General features: G+C 40.5%; 1 protein-coding gene across 1 annotated transcript; it reads left to right on the forward strand.

Moving 5' to 3' along the window:
- Positions 1 to 333: 333 nt before the first annotated feature.
- On the forward strand, positions 334 to 16,972 carry SERPINB5 (serpin family B member 5). Its single transcript, XM_069853553.1, has 7 exons — positions 334 to 490; positions 6,069 to 6,243; positions 9,390 to 9,527; positions 10,589 to 10,706; positions 12,367 to 12,509; positions 14,037 to 14,204; positions 15,508 to 16,972. The coding sequence occupies exons 2-7, from the start codon at positions 6,070 to 6,072 to the stop codon at positions 15,898 to 15,900; spliced, it is 1,134 nt and encodes a 377-aa protein (XP_069709654.1). The 5' UTR covers positions 334 to 490; position 6,069; the 3' UTR covers positions 15,901 to 16,972.
- The last annotated feature ends 361 nt before the right edge of the window (positions 16,973 to 17,333 follow it).

Raw genomic sequence — 17,333 nt, forward strand, 5'->3', positions numbered from 1 at the left:
CTTCCTACGTGCTTTTTCACAATTACAATTTTTCTTCAAATAGCGGCACTTCCAATGTAACTTGGAGTACTGGTTTTGCTTGCGAAGTCTTTTGCTTGCTCATCCATTCCTATGTTCTCTCCTAGGAGTCTTCGTTCATTCTTGTCTGGTACCTTTTGTATTGTGCTTGCTGAAGGCAACACACAAAGGCTGCTTTTGCCTGCCAGAGCTTGTTGTTGTCTTCAGTAGCTGGGCAGGCAAAGACAACTCTGGTGTGAATCATTTTGCTCCTCCTGCTGTGAAGAATGATTAAGGGGAAAAAAAAAAAAGAAAGCGAGAGTGAGAGCGAGTGCGTGTGTTTGCACAAATTAAGGTTGGGAAAGTGGGAGTGGTGTCAATGAGCAGGCAAGCTAACAGAGTCTTTTGCTCGGCAAGCTTTCACCACAGGTAGCTAGTTCTTCGTGCTGTACCTATTTCATTGATTCGTTTACCAGGATTATAGCCTTGCAAAGTAAGTACAGCTTTTTTTCTTCCTCTGGTAGTTTAAACAATGCCTAATGAATAGCTAACAAATCTCCATTGTGAACCATTATTACACAGAGGGAGTGGGGTAAGAAAATTTGGGAAAAAAGATATCATCTGGAATTAAAGGAGCAACAACTCTTTCCCAAATAGCAACGTTTTGGTTTCATCCCCAAATTGCTGCATTTGCCATGCCATGTTTCTTCTCCCAAAAAGATTCACTGGAAACAGTGAGTAGTATCTGGCAGGTAAGACAGCAAGGGCATTAGTTATTATTAAAATGTGGTGGCTTATTGCAAATGGCTTTCCCCATATCAGAAAAACCAGATTGTGTATGACACCATGAAAATGCCTCATGTCAAAGTAGGATTTAGACTGTTTTGTAAATCTCTGTTACAGAGGAATATTCCTCTCATTTTCTACAGAGGTGTGTACACTCTGCTTTGTTTGCTTTGAGTTATTAATCAAGTGACTAATCTGCTCTTATTTAAAGTGAAGGGCAGGAATTTAGGCCCAGTAATTACCAGTTTATTTTCAGTGTGACCATTTAGTTTGAAGAATTCACTGGCTATTGAGGTACAACAGAGCATGTTGCGGTGGCTCATTTATCTCTTTCCTTCTTGGAGCGACTCTCCCTGATATATTTTGCTGACATTCCTTTTTTTTCCAACCATACGAGACGCTCTGGTCCCACATCAGTCTGATGTCTTGTGTTCCACAAAGAAATGTCTGCTCAGAAGAAACAGTGTCCTTGTTGCATAGCCAGGTGGTCTGTGAGGTGGAGAGTTGTTGTTTGTGTAGAAATAAGAAGAAAAAGCTCATAAAAATCTTTTATTTACTTTATATTTTGTGTTTCCTGAGTAAGAGCTGAAGTGGGGTCATGTTAAATACTTAAACTAGTTTCAAAGATTAATGCCTCACTTGTGAAACATGTGTGGTTTTTTCCCTATCATTTATACTCTTGGTGGAACTTTGTTTGAACTGGAGACACTACAGCACAGGTGCTCACAGCTCCTGAGCTGTAAACCAAATGCATTCCCCCAAGCACTGGATGGCCAAGACTGTCCACGCTTTATCTGCCACAGACATGTTCTCCTGGAAGGACTGCTTAACCCAGACACGAATAAAATAGATACTTATTCTACTTTATCAGATTATCCCTACCATATAGCTCATTTGACTTGTCAGACATTTCCACACAGACGTAGCTATTCTCCTGATTATGTTTTTGCAAGATAGGTTATATTTAGCTTTTCTCTTAGTAGGCAGATAGTAAACAAAGCTGTTGTTGCTTTCTGGTTTTTTTTTTGTTGTTGTTGTTGCATTCAAGAGTAACTAAGCAAAAACTTATACCAATAAACAAGTTTAAATCAGGCTCTTCGAAACAGATTCTATAGCCTCCCAGCTCCCTTCTATATCTGAAAGTGTTTCTACAATGCTGTGTCAGAGTCACAGTTTTAAGCAAAGCTGGGTGGATCACAAGCTACCTGTGCTTAGAGGATGTCCCAGTGCCGCGGGCATCTCTGGAAACGCTGACATACTGCTTTCCTGGGAAAGAAGGGACTCAGCAAGAATCCACTCAGCAGACCTTTTTAAAATCACATTTTTCAACTTTTTGACTCCTCCTTGTTTGAGAGTGCCTGTGATTACTGACTCAGGAGCAGTGTCTAGTTTCTAAGACTGCTAATGGGCAACTAGTGGGCTTTCCTTTCGAGATGAGCTTCAACTCTACTCACTTGACTCCAATGGGCTTTAATGGACCCACAAGGCTTGGGAGCTCAAGGCTTTATCAAGATTCAAGATTTTGTAATCTTTAATACAGTAAATTCCTTTCAATAATACGAATGTCTTGAGCTTCTAAGTATCACAACATGATGTCATAAATGGAGCATAAAAGAACTGACTGACCAGGTGTAGTTGAAAGAGATGATAGAATAGAGATTATTCTTGGCTACCCAGCCCATCATTCAAAGTTAAAGCTGAAATGGAAGGTTTTTTTCCAGCAAAATGCCCTGAGTGGATATTACTTCAATAGTAACAGTAAAAGAAATAAATTATAAGAATGGACAGCTATCAGAAATAGTTTCACTTAGCAGAAAATAAACTTTGAGAGTATCAGCTGTTACTGGATGAATACAAGCTGAATAAAAGTTTCACCATGAAATATGCCGCTGTTCTTCACTGAAGAGGAACACGGAAACTTTGTTGAAAAATATCCTACATGAACAGTATCAGAGTTACAATGAGGACAGAAGAGTTTTTAAGCTTTCCACTGGCATGAAGAAGAAGTTTCATTTGAAATACTAATGTTAGCAGGACAGCATAACATTCGCAGTTTTAAGCCAGAAATGAACAAGAAGTATTTTTAGGTGGATATGATTGCATATTGGTTTTTAGCCTGTAAGGAAGATCCAGAGGCTTAAAAAGAATAATGTTCTTTAGCCAGTACTAAAGAATTATATTCTACCCCACTAAAAAATGAGATTTTTTTTTTCAGATGAACTGTGTGCCTCATTCTGCATCGTCAGATCCTTGATATTGTTTGTCTTCTTGAGGGTGGTAGATGTCAGATGACATATTCTTAGTTCCCTGGGTAGTTTTCCATCAGCTCTTCAGTGAGAAAAACCTGGGAAGCTGGTACTTGCCCCAAATCTTAAAATTTTACCTGAGGAGTGGGCAAATAGAGAAGGAGAGTGAAGGAGACAAAGTATATGTATGTATCATGCGTTCATGTGTGGATGATTGAGTTAATGGGGAAGGTAAGATAGGTAGGCTATGCAAGGGAGTTTATTTAAGACATGAACAGGCACAAAGATACAGGTCTGGGATAAGCAACAGCAGAGAGGCATTTTAAAGGATGATTTAATGTTTGCTCCTTTGCCTCTGGTGTTCCAAGTTACTCCCTCAGCAGCAGTTAACAGTTCTTCAAATTCATTTTAACTGTATTTTTGCCACTGTTGTGCCCAAAGCTCTCCTCTTTTAAGATGTGTGCTGAGCCCATGGTTTCTGGTGAGCTTGACTTTTCTGGTAATTAGTTGCTTTGATGTGTGAGAAATTGTGACTACATAAATGAGGCAGATGGTTGCAGTGCTGGGCTGACACTTAATTCTCCCTTTACATGCATAAGTTCTCTGAGACGCGTTTCCTGAACTTCACTCTGACATCAGCTCGATGCCTGCTGGCGCTGTAAAATGGGATTTCACATGGATAATCTCTTTTTACCAAGCATCTGCTGAGTGCTGCCATGCTACTGGAAGATGGACCGTTCTAGTCAGACCCATTCTGAGTTCGGGGTTCTTGCAAAGCCCCTAGATGTTGCAAAGTGTACTCTTCTATATATTTATATGGGGACAACTTTTTTCAGTGATATATAGTTAACGTTTCCCCTTCTCAAGACAAATTCCTTTCTTGTTTCTCTGTGGGATGGGATTTGTTAGCAAACAATTTGTTGTTGCTACCAAGAGCCAAAACATTTTGCCAGAGTGCAGTGCTGGTCAGGTGTGCTTCTCAAACATGGATTTAAAAAACCTTGGTTTTATGCCAGTATCTTTGCTTTTTTTTTATTTAATTAGATTGTGCAATGCATTTCAGTAACCTTTTGTACAGCATCTTTTAGTACCAAACAAACCAGCTGCCAAATAAACCAGCTGCCTTACCAAACAGATCCAGGAACAGGTATAAAGTAATTAAAATAAAAATAAAGACATTTATTTTGTAAAAAGCCTTCTGTAATCAAACAGGCCTTACAAGTAAATCTAAGTGCTTTCTCTACTGTGTTGCAAGCAAATGATGCACCATTCTGTTATTCCCATAAAAATGTGTAAATGCTACAGATTGTTTGGAAGTCGTTTGCTACTGTCAAGTACCACAACTACTCCACAGCACCTATGTACAATGGTGTCAGATGTTCAGCTAAGTTTGAGCAGTATGACACACGCACTCAAATGGGAGATTGTTCTCATTTAAAATGACTTCCAAACTGCGATATAGTCAATGGTGAATAGTCAAGAAAAGTACCTGGCTGGAGACAGTTCCCTGCACATACGTTCCTTCTTACCCTTTCTGTCTTCTCATACCTTGCTGCTCTCACCAAGTGAGATTTTTCCTGGCTAGGATGCAAATGATATGAGTTAGGGAAGTAAATGTTTGAGACTGCAGTATTCCCAGTTATTGGAGAGAAATCCCTGTCCTTAAGGTGTTTCTCAAAAGATTGGCAAACCTCTACCGATGTAAGAAGTAACTGACTTTCCTTTTCATAATAGGATAAAATAGGACCCCTAGACCTTCCATGTCAGATCTTGAAATGCAAATGCAGGTAGACATGTGTCTGAATAAGAACACACCTTTTAAAACCATCTCTCTATACTATATTTATTCCACTATTTTGATGTTTTTCCTGGAATGAGCGAATGCTGGAGGTACCTCTTAGGTTCTGTGTGAAATATTGTACCTTTCAAAGCATTCCCCATTATTCATCTTTTCCATTTCCATTCTGTCTTTGTCAATTGCTTTGGTGGAGCTGTTTAATAACATTTTTTTTACAGATTACTGTGGCTTTTTTAGAGATACAGGATACTGGGGGCAGAGTAGGGTCAAATTCATTATGACAAAGGTGTTGTCTTCTGTGTTCTTGCTGATCTAAAGCCAGACTTGTGTTATTGACTGAAATTCTATGGTTCACCGTTGTTATCTTGAATCTAAACTGATGTGCTTACACCAGAGTGCAATTTCAGATATGTGAAAGCAGTCTGGAAGAAGGGAATACTCCCTGGCATTCCCAGAGCATGGACTTCAGCAACTGTCCCTTGGGCACCACCCATCCCATTCCTGACTGCACAGATCATCTAACATCCGTGTGGCAACTGCAGTTATTAAAAACATCTAGGAAAAACCAGTGATGAGTGGCACACAGGAGTATTTATTTAGGAGACCTCCTTTAAGTTTCTAAGGCAATCTCAACCTCCAGGACCAGACAGCTTACTCGAGAATTTTAGCAAGGATAGGAAGGGTAGGAATCATCCCTTAGAGGAAGAACATATACCAAAGGTAAAGCTTTAATAAACAATTAGCCATGAAGCAAGAGACAGGAACATTATGAGACTATTAAAGGCCTGTCTGAGAGCCAGGAGAGCCCACAGATAGGCAAAGTATCCTATAAGTTTGCACATTTTATAAGTAACAATTAAAAACAGATTAAATTCATAAGTGTTCCAATTTTACCCGATATGCGTGGGTTACACTGACCTACCCAGGTTTTCCCTATTGGCACTAGTGGCTCCACATTAGACTTGGCACTGCCAGCAGTCACTTCAACATGATGGCTCTTACCAAACTATTCATATTTCCTTGGCTGGACATGGATGAGACCTTCCCTGCTCCTCAGGAGCTGCTAGTGTGCTGTGAAGCTGAATGAATTCGGTCAGGCCCTCCCTTCCTCTCACAGAAGGTTCAAGCTGCCCGGTCCCCATACTGATATCTAGCCTCCCTCAGTGCTCTGACTGAGCCCCACTACAGAAAGAGCTAGAATTATGTTCTGAATCATCTCTCTTTTCCCTTTTCTGTTCCAGGATGACAATGGATGCTCTGCAACTAGCAAACACTGCCTTTGCAGTTGATATGTTCAAAAAGCTATGCGACAATGACAAAACAGCCAATGTTATTTTTGCCCCACTGTGTACCTCAACATCTCTGGCTCTGGCATATAAAGCTACAAAAGGTGATACTGCAGACCAGATGAAACAGGTGAGCTGTCAGCATCCTGCTTTGTAGCTGCAAAATTATACGGCTTCCAGAGGTGGTTTTCTTACTTATTAATATTCTACTGGACATCTGGTTCCCTTGTAAGCCAGGCTACAAACCCTCCATCCAAAATTCCTGAATGGTTTCACATTCTATGGCCACATACAGCAAAAGACGTTGAAAATCTGTCATAAAGAAAAAGATTTCTCCAACATGTGCAGGGTGGGAGGGGATATTGCAGAGTCCTCACAAGATGCATTAAAGCCTTGTCTCCTTTTAGGGTAGTGTTGATTGTGTCTGCAAGTCATAGTCAAGCTCACTTGACTCTGAGCATTTGCTGGATAACTGGCTTTTCATTATTCAAGAATGCATTATTCAAGAAGCTTTATAGAACTGAAAATAATTTTGCCATTATCTCTCAGCAGCCCTGTTGCTTCCATTTCCCCTTTCTCCTGCAGTACAGCTAAGAGGAAGCTAATGCAGTAAAAGAGGGCACAACCTGAATTTTTGTCCTTACAAGCAGCTCATGGTGTTCAAGAGGTTTCCATCACCATGATGCAACATGGCAGTCATGATGCAATCAGTTTGTCAAGCTCACCCCATGATGCAGGGAGGCAGCCTTGCAACATCTTTTGCTGCCTTTGTGCAAGCAAAAATTTGTGTAGTTCCTTTTTATCCCAGTGAGGGTGACCAAAATTTCTGCAGTTACCTGGAGATGAATAAGCAGCAAATTCTGTGTACATTTATTTGCTGGTTATCACCTTGCTCTGAGGGCTGTTCTACATATCTGAATATATTTTCTCTCCTTTGGGAATTCCTCCTTGTACTTCCTCATCCACTGAAGGTACTCCCAAGTGCAGTCTCCTGTGCCCTCACTCAGGACACAGCTTAGAATGAACCTTGTGCTATTCACAGACCTGCACAGCAATGCATTCATTAAGATACTCTTAGCATTGCAGATTTTCCAAACGAGACTTTTTTTTTTTAAAAAAAAATTAACTCTAGGTTATTTTTTATGTTTAAATGACATCCTGCAGCTTCCTTACCATTTCAAGATTCAATCACTTTCTTTCTAATGAGAGAGTTCAGAACATTAACCTGTGCTTAATTTCATTTACCCTTGTGCCTATAATTTGCTTTGAACTATCCCATAATAAGTTAATGAACATATCCACAAATGGAGTTTGGTTTATGTTTCATATTTCTCAAGTGGAGTCTAAAAAGTGCTGACTACAGATGCTAATGAGATCTTCTTCGTATGATTTTAAGTGCAATATCTCCTAGTTTTCATGTCTGTTCTAGCTTCTGCCTGCCCCTGAGTTCGTGCTTGGGTTTTAAATGCCAGAAACAAAAGGAGACAGGTTGACAATCTTATTCTGGAATATCAGTTGAAAAACTTGTGCCAAAAGCTCTTCCAGGCAGAGAAGATGCAGGATCATAGCTTTCTCCCCAGACACAGTTTCCAGGCACAGAAGCTTTCTGCACCTAACATGCTAAGTAATAAATGTGTTGAAGGGAAAGGAAATAAGCTAAGAAAACTGAGGAAATTACCGTAAGATTTGGCTATGTGAGATGTGCTGGCGCTGTGTTCTTGGCAGCTTATTTCTTTCTGCTCCCACTGAGCAAGGAGAAGGAGGAAATGAAGTGGTGGCTAAGGCAGAACAGCAATTTGTTGTGTCTGTGTGTGAAGGTCTGTGTTCAGGGAGAAAGAGCATGAGTGAGAGACAAAGAGAAGCAAAAGTCCCAGTGCCTACTATGCCTCATGCAGGAATTTGAGACAGATGAGGGCTGGGCAGGCTGCTTGTCATGAAACAGGCACAATCAAAGATCCTGTAATAAGCAGGCATAGAAATTCAATTCATATTTATAGGGTTATTTTCAAACAAAACCAGCAGGAGCCTCTCACCTCTGGTGCCTAAAAGCAATGAGTTTTAGATCACACCACCACTTCCTAGAACTGGACTTGTCATTCCCAGGAGCTTTGAGGTGGGCATGTGTGGATCAGCAGCCAATCCAAATACAGTTATCTGATCAAATTTTGCTGAAATATCATGTGATGTCATGTATCAGTCACAGCAATCAGATAACTTGATGATCTGCTAAGCATCTTAAAAGGTGTAGCCCAATTCTAGAAAGGATACTATCTGGAACCCTCATTTGTCTGGCTTAAAAGCTCCAGGATTTTGGACAGGAATGTGGGTTTGGGGAGAGCATTGTGATGCCATTCTGCAGAGTTTTAATCAACTGAGTCACATCACCAGCATGAACAGGTCTATTGATTTCTTTGGACTGCTCCCAGGAAAGAGACACATTTCATTAAAGTTCTGATAGGATTTTAGGTTTATGTGAGGGTGTCAAAACAATAAATGTTTTTTGAGTAACAACAGCAAGAGCCTGTGTTGTTAGCTTAAATACAAAAAGCCATGGCTTTGGTCACAAACTAACATTAGTTTTTGCTAAGCTTGCAGCCCAGAGGGCCAACCGTATCCTGGGCTGCATCCAAAGAAGCGTGGCCAGCAGGTTGAGGGAGGTGATTCTGCCCCTCTATTCCTCTCTTGTGAGACATCACCTGGAGTAATGTGTCCAGTTCTGGAATCCTCAACATATGAAGGATATGGAACTGTTGGGTCGGGTCCAGAGGAGGGCTACAAAGGTGATCAGAGGGCTGGAGCACCTTCCATATGAGGACAGGCTGAGAGAGTTGGGCTTGTTCAGCCTGGAGAAGAGAAGGCTCTGAGGAGACCTTATAGCAACCTTCCAGTACCAGAAGGAGCTACAGGAAAGAGAGGGAGGGATTATTTGCAAAGGCATGTAGTGATAGGACTAGGGGGAATTTGTATAAATTGGAGAGGTGCAGGTTTAGGCTAGACATAAGGAGGAATTTCTTCGCGAGGAGAGTGCTGAGGCATTGGCACAGGTTGCCCAGGGAAGTCGTGGGTGCCCCATCCCTGGAGGTGTTCGAGGCCAGGTTGGATGGGGCTTTGGGCAGCCTGGTCTGGTGGGAGGTGTCCCTCCCCATTGCAGCAGGGTTAGAATTAGATCATCTTTAATTTCCCTTGCAACCCAAACCATTCTATGATTCTATGATTCTATGTTTAGATAATAAATAAACCAAAGATACTTAGTATTTTGTTATGTTCATTTAACAGGTGCTCCATTTACAAGATGTCAAAGATGTTTCTTTTGGGTTTCAAACAGTAACTTCAGATGTTTCCAAACTGAGCTCTTTCTTTGCACTAAAAATGGTGAAACGGCTCTTTGTAGACAAATCTCTTAATCCTACCACAGTAAGTATTTCAGAAAAGCCCTGATGCTATGAATTGCTTGGCCAGCATGTTGACAAATTATGGTGTCAGCCATCTATGTTATTTAAAATAAATTCTCTCTCTTTGGGTTGTAATTTGACTAGATTCAGATGATGAACAGCAAAATGTTCTCTGCTACCATAAAAGTTTGCAGGAGGATGAGCGTGCTGCTTGACCCCAAGCTATGCAACTATTACAACATTTGTAATTCTTTCATTAATATGCTTTAGGTCAGCAGGCTTAGTAAGTTTTGAATGCAATATAACTTCTATGCCACATCAAGGTCTTTGCATTGTCAGTATGACTGAAGAAGAGTTTTAAAACAAGTCAGTGGCGCAAGTGTGTGTCCAGTTCACACACCCAAGTAATTACTACTTAAGCCATAGTTTTCTTAATCTGTCTGAGGAAGCAGAAGCCTGGCTACAGAAACAGCATGAATAAGGAGGGTGTTGTTTGGCCCTATTCCTTATGGACCTTGCAAATGACTGAGAAAAATGCTGTGGTGTTCCCCCTCCCCTGGAGTTGCCTTTGAATAGGAATCCAAGGAAGGGCAGCATCAGCCTAAGGATGATGTTTCAGAAAACTTGCGCTATGCTGAATGATTTTACAATCAGATTGTCTGCTGTTCTGCCTCTGCTATGGTGAAGGCCAATACCCACCCACAGCAATGAACATTTCATCTTCTAAGGACAGACACAATGTGAGCAGTCCGTAGCCTTCATGTCAGCCCTTTTTCTTACCCAGGCCTGGACTGTTGGTTGTTTTATCCTTTCAAACACTGGCAGCATTCTCACTCGTCCTGTACCAGAGTTACTTTAGTTACTGATGTAACACCACTGGACTGAGGACACAGTTGGAAGTGATGTCCTGAATGAGCTGAGCATCCTTATTGTCACCTTCTATTATTTAATATCTATCCACCATAATAAACTCCCCAGCTACCCCGTGGTGAAACTCGGGATGCTGATGTTGCAGGCTGTGTAAGGAGTTGTTGAGTGGGTGACATTCAACCAATGACGACTTTGGTACCTTGCATATTTCAGGACTTTGTCAATTCCACAAAGAGGCCTTTTCCATCTGAACTGGAATTAGTGGATTTCAAAGAGAAAACTGAGGAAACTCGACTGAAGATCAACAAATCTCTTTCAGACCTAACTGATGGTGAGTCCAGCTTAACATAAACAAAACCTTTCAAACCTTGGGGATACTGCTTACCTCTTTGAAGAAAGATATTTTTGTCCTCATTACACCCCTTTACTAATGCTTATAGAAATGAATATATAGTAAAAGTGATGGGACAAGACCTATTATTTGGATTCATGAGGATTAGCAACATTAGCCTGTTATTGAAATTACTAACTGTAATCCTGCAGCATTTCTGTAGGTGGAAATGTGAGACTGACCTTGCCTTAGCCTTGCAGAAAGCTGTTGATATTTGACTGCAGCAGGAAAGTTTGGGAGAATGACAGCTCCTGGATCTGGAACTTCACATTAATCTGACATCTGTGCATGGAATCCAGGCCCTGGTTTCCCTTAAAAGTTTTATTGTAATGGGAAATATTTGCAGGGCTCTGAATTTTGGGCTGTTAATTAATAGCTCAGCTCAGTGCCTTTGCTCCTTTTGCCAGCAAGGGTGCCACACGCAGAAGTGTGTCTCTTATTTGGAGGTACATTCCTGCAGAAATGCATCTATGGACACTTTTCCAGCAGTGATGCTGAGCTACCAGCTGCTGGGCCAGGTCACAGGATATGCACATCACTGACTGTAAGGGTGTCCAGGCAAAGCCTGCCCGGTCTGTGGGAGGCAGAGGCTTGTCTTTGGCCCATGCGAGCACACAGCACCCATAGCAGAGCCTGTTTGCAGCCTATGCACAGACTCTGGAGTCGGTTGCTGCTTGTTGCCCTCGTGTGGTACAAATATGAAAACATAAATTTATGAGTTACGCCTGGTCCCTCCCAGGCCAGCTGAGGTGGCCGTGTGGAAGTGTCTTTCCCTGCTTGTGTAATTCATGCAGGAAGGCAGGACTTGCCTCCCCAGTACTCTGGGTTCAGTTTCTTCTAAGGCAGTGCTTCAACAGGTCTAAAACAGAGTAAGGAGGGGATACAACATTTTCATACTCTTTTTGAAGTCTGTAGCAGTATTTGATTATGAACTGTAATCACAGCAGCATTTTTTGTTATTCTGGGCATTTTATTCTCAGGTATCACCCCTGAAGTGAGTAGCTGTTAATCTGGAGCTTCCCTTCAAGTCTGGGTCTCCAAATGACAAATGATTTTTGGCTAATGCTTGTTCACTTCCGTTGAAAATACAGTGCCTTCTTTAAGATACTGAACAAAAGCAGTAGACTTATTTTTGATTCCATCCTATATAAGCCAAGAAGACATGTCATTTGGAAGATCTGCGTTAGTCTCAAATCCCATTTCAAACATTAAGTAGCAGTTTAAAATAAATGTTTCTTTTTTGCAACTTTCCATTAGAATTTAAATCTTTTATCTGTAAGGTGTAGGAGACAATGTTTTTAATTCAGTGAAATATTTCCATATTCAGTTGAAGCAATTGATATTAGGACAAAAGTTTTTACTCTGAGGATGGTGAGGCGCTGGCCCAGATTGACCAGAGAAGTCATGGATGCCCCCTCCCTGGAGGTGTTCGAGACCAGGTTGGATGAGGCTAATGATGATCTAATGGAAGATGTCCCAACGCATGACAGGGGGTTGAAACTGTATGACCTTTAATGTCCTTTCCAACCCAAACCATTCTATGATTCTATTATTCTGTGACAATGTATTGTATTAACAGCTATCTTAAACCTGTTCACAGGCAAAATGGAGAATGTCGTGAATGAGGACAGTGTAAGTGACCAGACTCAAATTCTCCTAGTTAATGCAGCTTATTTTGTCACAAACTGGATGAAGAAGTTTCCAGAGGCAGAAATCAAAGAATGTCCTTTTAAAGTCAACAAGGTATGTTCTGGAAAAAAAAACAAACAACAAAACAAACATGCACGCACGCACACACACACTCTATTTCCACTCAAGAAGTTGAAAACTTTGAGCTAAGGAAATCTCAATAAGAGAAAATGAGAGATGTTTATTATTACCATGGCATTCTTACACTTGATCTAAACCTATGCTATTGCAAGAGTCCCTAAACCAGTTTGCCTACTGTCTTGCTTTAAAACTTTTTTGGTGCTTTCATATCCATTTTTGAAAGGCCTAGAGGGAGAACAGAGTGTCCTTCTAGTATATTTAGACGACAAGAACTGTACAAGTGATCAGAAGTAGCTATTGCCTAGAAGGAGATACACATTCTCAGGAGCAGCTTCTTCCAAGAGGTTGCAGCCTGTACAAGAAGCTATATCCTAAAACCAGCAGGGGTGAAGCATTTGTCGTGGTCACAGAGGTAGTGAAATAGATGCACCCATGGGGTATCTTTGAGTATACCTCTTAGGTGCCCGGCCCTGTGCTTTCCTGTCCACGGATGGCATCCCATCAGTCTCTCCCTTTTCTGTCGGGCTCAGGACTGCAGCCTTCTGCATATCAAGCCCTGCTTAGCCATGATTCCAAGTGGGTGCAGCACTCATGGCTGTTCCCTTCAGGAAGCTGTCATCAGTGATGAATATTGTGATCAGACAGTCAGCTTTAAACCAAGATATAAAGCTGGGCAGCATTTGTGAGATAAAAAGGTTGTACTCCGAATATATGCATACATGTGTTCATGCATATATATGTGTGTGTATGTGTGTGCATGAGAAGTTAGTTTCAGATTCACTGAAATTATTCATAAATTCCCACATAAGCCAATGGTTTTAGCCCAAAATTTAAATTTTAAATTTAACTTTTTAAAATTTCATTTTTAAAATTACACAAACAATACTAAAATTTTAAGTTAACAACTTTTTCCCCCCAAATTAACATTTTTACACAGAATTTGAATTTTAAATGAGTTTTGAGGTGAACCGAACAGTTTGTAAATCTTCCCTGTGAAGTAGTTTTGTTTGGTTTCATTCATGAAAAGTAAAGACATAGGGCCTTAGGTATGCCTGAAATTTCTTCTTTTTCTGTTTCAGCTCCTGAACCAAAATATCAATTATTCATATGAACAGCTTGACCTTTACTGTTGACGTGTGCTCAGTGCTTGAAACTTACTGGCATTGTGATGCTCTGTAGACAATATAGTTTGTAGCAGTCAGTGACATAGGCACAATAGACCACTGATATTAGGTAATTTTCTCCTTTAAGGCACATCCCCAATATGTAGCTATTGTATCAACATGAATTCTGTTCCACCTCTCTTTGGAAAGCTGCCTACTGTAAAAAATCAACAGCATCTCTTGCAGCTGGTTTCACTACCTATGAAAGCCAATAAATTCTTTGATGGTAACTCAACGTACCACTTCCATGCAAGCTTATAAATATTCCTCTCTCCCCATCTTATTCAGGAATTAAAAGGAATGCTAGGTTGTTTTTTTTTAACTTTATGTTTTTCAGACTGAAACTAAACCAGTGCAGATGATGAATCTGGAAGCTACTTTTTGCCTGGGCTATGTAAAAGAATTAAGTGTTGCCATCCTGGAACTTCCATGCCTTAACAAACATATAAGCATGCTCATTCTGCTGCCCAAAGAGATTGAAGATGAGACTACTGGCTTGGAGCAGGTGAGAGAAAAAAATTAGAGAAGTGTCCCTTAGAAACAGTTGTTTTATAACGCCATACATTTATGGAAGGTTTTTGTTATTTAGACACTATACGTGAGGAAATAAAAGCTAAGTTTCGTGTGAATTTACCTTCTCATTCTACTTCTTTGTTCCTGAGCTCATATTTGCGATATCATTGTGTCCACTGTGGCCAAGTGTGAGGTTGTGAACAAGTCTCTCTTTTAGATAAGGTGTGCAAAAAAGAAAGCTGAAAGTGCCGAAGGTATCCATGATGCACTCTAGAAATCCGCATCAGTTCAAAAATCGGGACCGCAAAATAATTTTTGTATTAAAATTTTTGTTCTTGCTACAGTAAAGTGCAAGAGTAAAGTAAAGGTCATTCTGGGTACTCAGTATTGCTGACTTAATTTAGTCTGCTGCCCTTTTTTTTCAGTTAACATCTATCTGTGTTTTATTTTACTGGCCTGAAAATGAGCCAGTTTTTATTACAATTACACATAATTTTGAAGATTAATAAGGCATTTACTAAAGAACAACTATTTTTTATATCATTTCTCTACGAAAATTTTAGAACATACTTTCACCTCTCTTCAAAGGCTAAGAATTCAGAGAGAGATGATCATGCTGGTCTCCTTTGTGATTTGCCGCAACTGTGATTTGCCGCAACTGTGATTTGCTGTATATTTTAAAGGCAGGAGTAATCTGCCTTTGCAGCTGTAAGGTACTTCTATATGTAGAAGTCAATTACAGAACACACATATCTTAAAATGCAAGTGAGGCCTCTCCTGATACCAGTTTGTTGTGGCCCCAAGTTCTGCCTCCTCATTCCTCATTTTTCAAGAAATTCAGCTGCATGTTTGATTGAAATCAGGCTCTGGATTTAGAGTCGTCTTCCTCTGTCCCAAATGACAGACATTTCATTACTCTGTAGTGTCAGGAATCAAGACTTTTGGATCTGCCCAATGGTTGGTGGTAACCTGGGCAGGGACTGTCTTTCTTAGGTTCCTTCACAGGGTTGTTGAGGTGGTTGCATATCAAAAGCTTGTAAGGAACTAATAGGCAGAACATTGACATACAGTGGAGTTGCCCCAGAGGCCTGTCCTATGGATTAAATCATACTCACATCAATATAACTGAGAATCTCTTAACCCTGAATGCTACAGTTGTGAATTCAGAAGCAAAGATTGCCTTTTGGACTTCATTTGTTGGGGGCTTGATAGGAATGGGAAGTTCAGGAACAGTCCTTCTTTAATTTGTTTCCTTGCACTGCTCATTAATTTCCCTTTTTCCTTTGTGTCTCCAGCTGGAAAAGGCACTCACCCCTGAGACATTATTACAGTGGACCAATCCCAGCATGATGGCCAACACCAAAGTGAATGTATTTCTTCCGAAGTTTAGTGTGGAAGGTGACTATGACCTGAAGCCACTTCTAGAAGGCCTGGGAATGAAAAATGTCTTCAATGAGAATGAATCAGATTTTTCTGAGATGTGTGAGACAAAAGGTGTTGTTTTGTCAAAGATCATCCATAAAGTCTCTCTGGAAGTAAATGAACAAGGTGGTGAGTCCCGAGAGGTACCAGGATATCGGATTCTGCAACACAAAGATGAATTTAAAGCCGACCATCCATTCATCTTTTTCTTTAGGCACAACAAAACTCGCAACGTGATACTTTCAGGCCGATTCTGTTCCCCATAAGCAGGGTGTATTCATTATGAAAAAGCACAATTACATTTATGGTGGTGCATGTTCCTGTAAAGCTTGGCATCCTGACTATCACCTTTGAAAGGAAATCTAAGAGGTTCTTATATCAGCTGGGTAATACAATGTACTCTACATATGCAGCAGAACTAGTTTATCTCCTTATGTTTCATTCCCTCAAGCTGAAGGATTTCCACTGTGAAGAACGAATCATATTTTACTGAGAAGTATCCCGACCTCTACAAGTATATTTTGTTCCTCTGTGACATCTTTCTTCCCTGTTTTAGATAGACTGGGAGCTGGAAAAGGGTTTTGAGAGGAAGAGCTACAGTCTTGCTTCCTAGCCAAACCATTCTCCCTTGTGATCCACACTCTGGATTCCTACTGCATAGAAGGAGAAAATGCGGACATGTGGTGTGCTAGCCCTCCCCTTGTACCTGCCTACCGGACCCTGGCAATGCCTGATGAAACAGTGTCCAAGTTCTGCAGCGTAGCTAGATAATTCAGGCTAGCATCAGGGTTTGCATCTATGAAACAGCAGCTGCACTGAGATCTTTGGACGCGAGAGGCAATAATCATGGTGAATAAACTTATACCCTGAAGACCCTTCAGTGTGAGTTACGTCAGTTTGTATATTGGGGAAGCCGGACTGTTCTGCGTGGGATTTTTTGACTCGTCCTTCAGACGTAGAAGAGAGGACCAGTTCACTGCAGCTCATTGGAGTCCTGTTGTACATATCATGGGAAAAATCACATTATGCAGTTCTAGGAGAGAAAACAGTTGGATTAATACTAAGTGTCACATTTTTCACACACAAATTATCTGCAGTTTCTAGTTCTGGATTCATCATTAAGGAGACTTTATACAATTACCTAATATCTGAGGCATGAGAAAGAAAAGACTTAAACTTGAGTCAGATTAACACTGTAATTAACAGTCTCCAAATATCATATGAAACCATAGTAATCAGATTTCATTTCTACCTGAAGACTGTCTGCTGCATATGCTCAGTACTGGTTTACCTAATTACTGTTCAGAATAAAGTACTATAAAACCCGTGTCAAATGTCTGCAACACCTCCAGTGTGAGTCTATGTATTCACTCTTATGTGTTCACTGACAGTGTCAGTGTTCACTCACGACCTCCAATAAATGATAGAAATCAAAATGAACAGATTCACTTAGGCCACAAAGTCAAAATAAAAAACTGAATGAATGTCTGGATTGCCCTCCTGCACCACGTGGTGATAGCTGCCAGTAAGGGCTATGCTACTAGTTAATCACAATATACAAGGAATTCAATTATGAATCTTCAAAAAATAGGAGCATTTTACTTGAGAATTCCTCTTAGTGCTTCAAGATCTGAAAGAAACTGGAAAGAAATTTCTAAATGGGAAGATGCAACCCCTAATAAGCATACTTCTCTTCGAA

This window comes from Phaenicophaeus curvirostris, chromosome 3 (genome assembly GCF_032191515.1).
Source record: "Phaenicophaeus curvirostris isolate KB17595 chromosome 3, BPBGC_Pcur_1.0, whole genome shotgun sequence".
In the NCBI taxonomy this organism is placed as follows: Eukaryota; Metazoa; Chordata; class Aves; order Cuculiformes; family Cuculidae; genus Phaenicophaeus; species Phaenicophaeus curvirostris.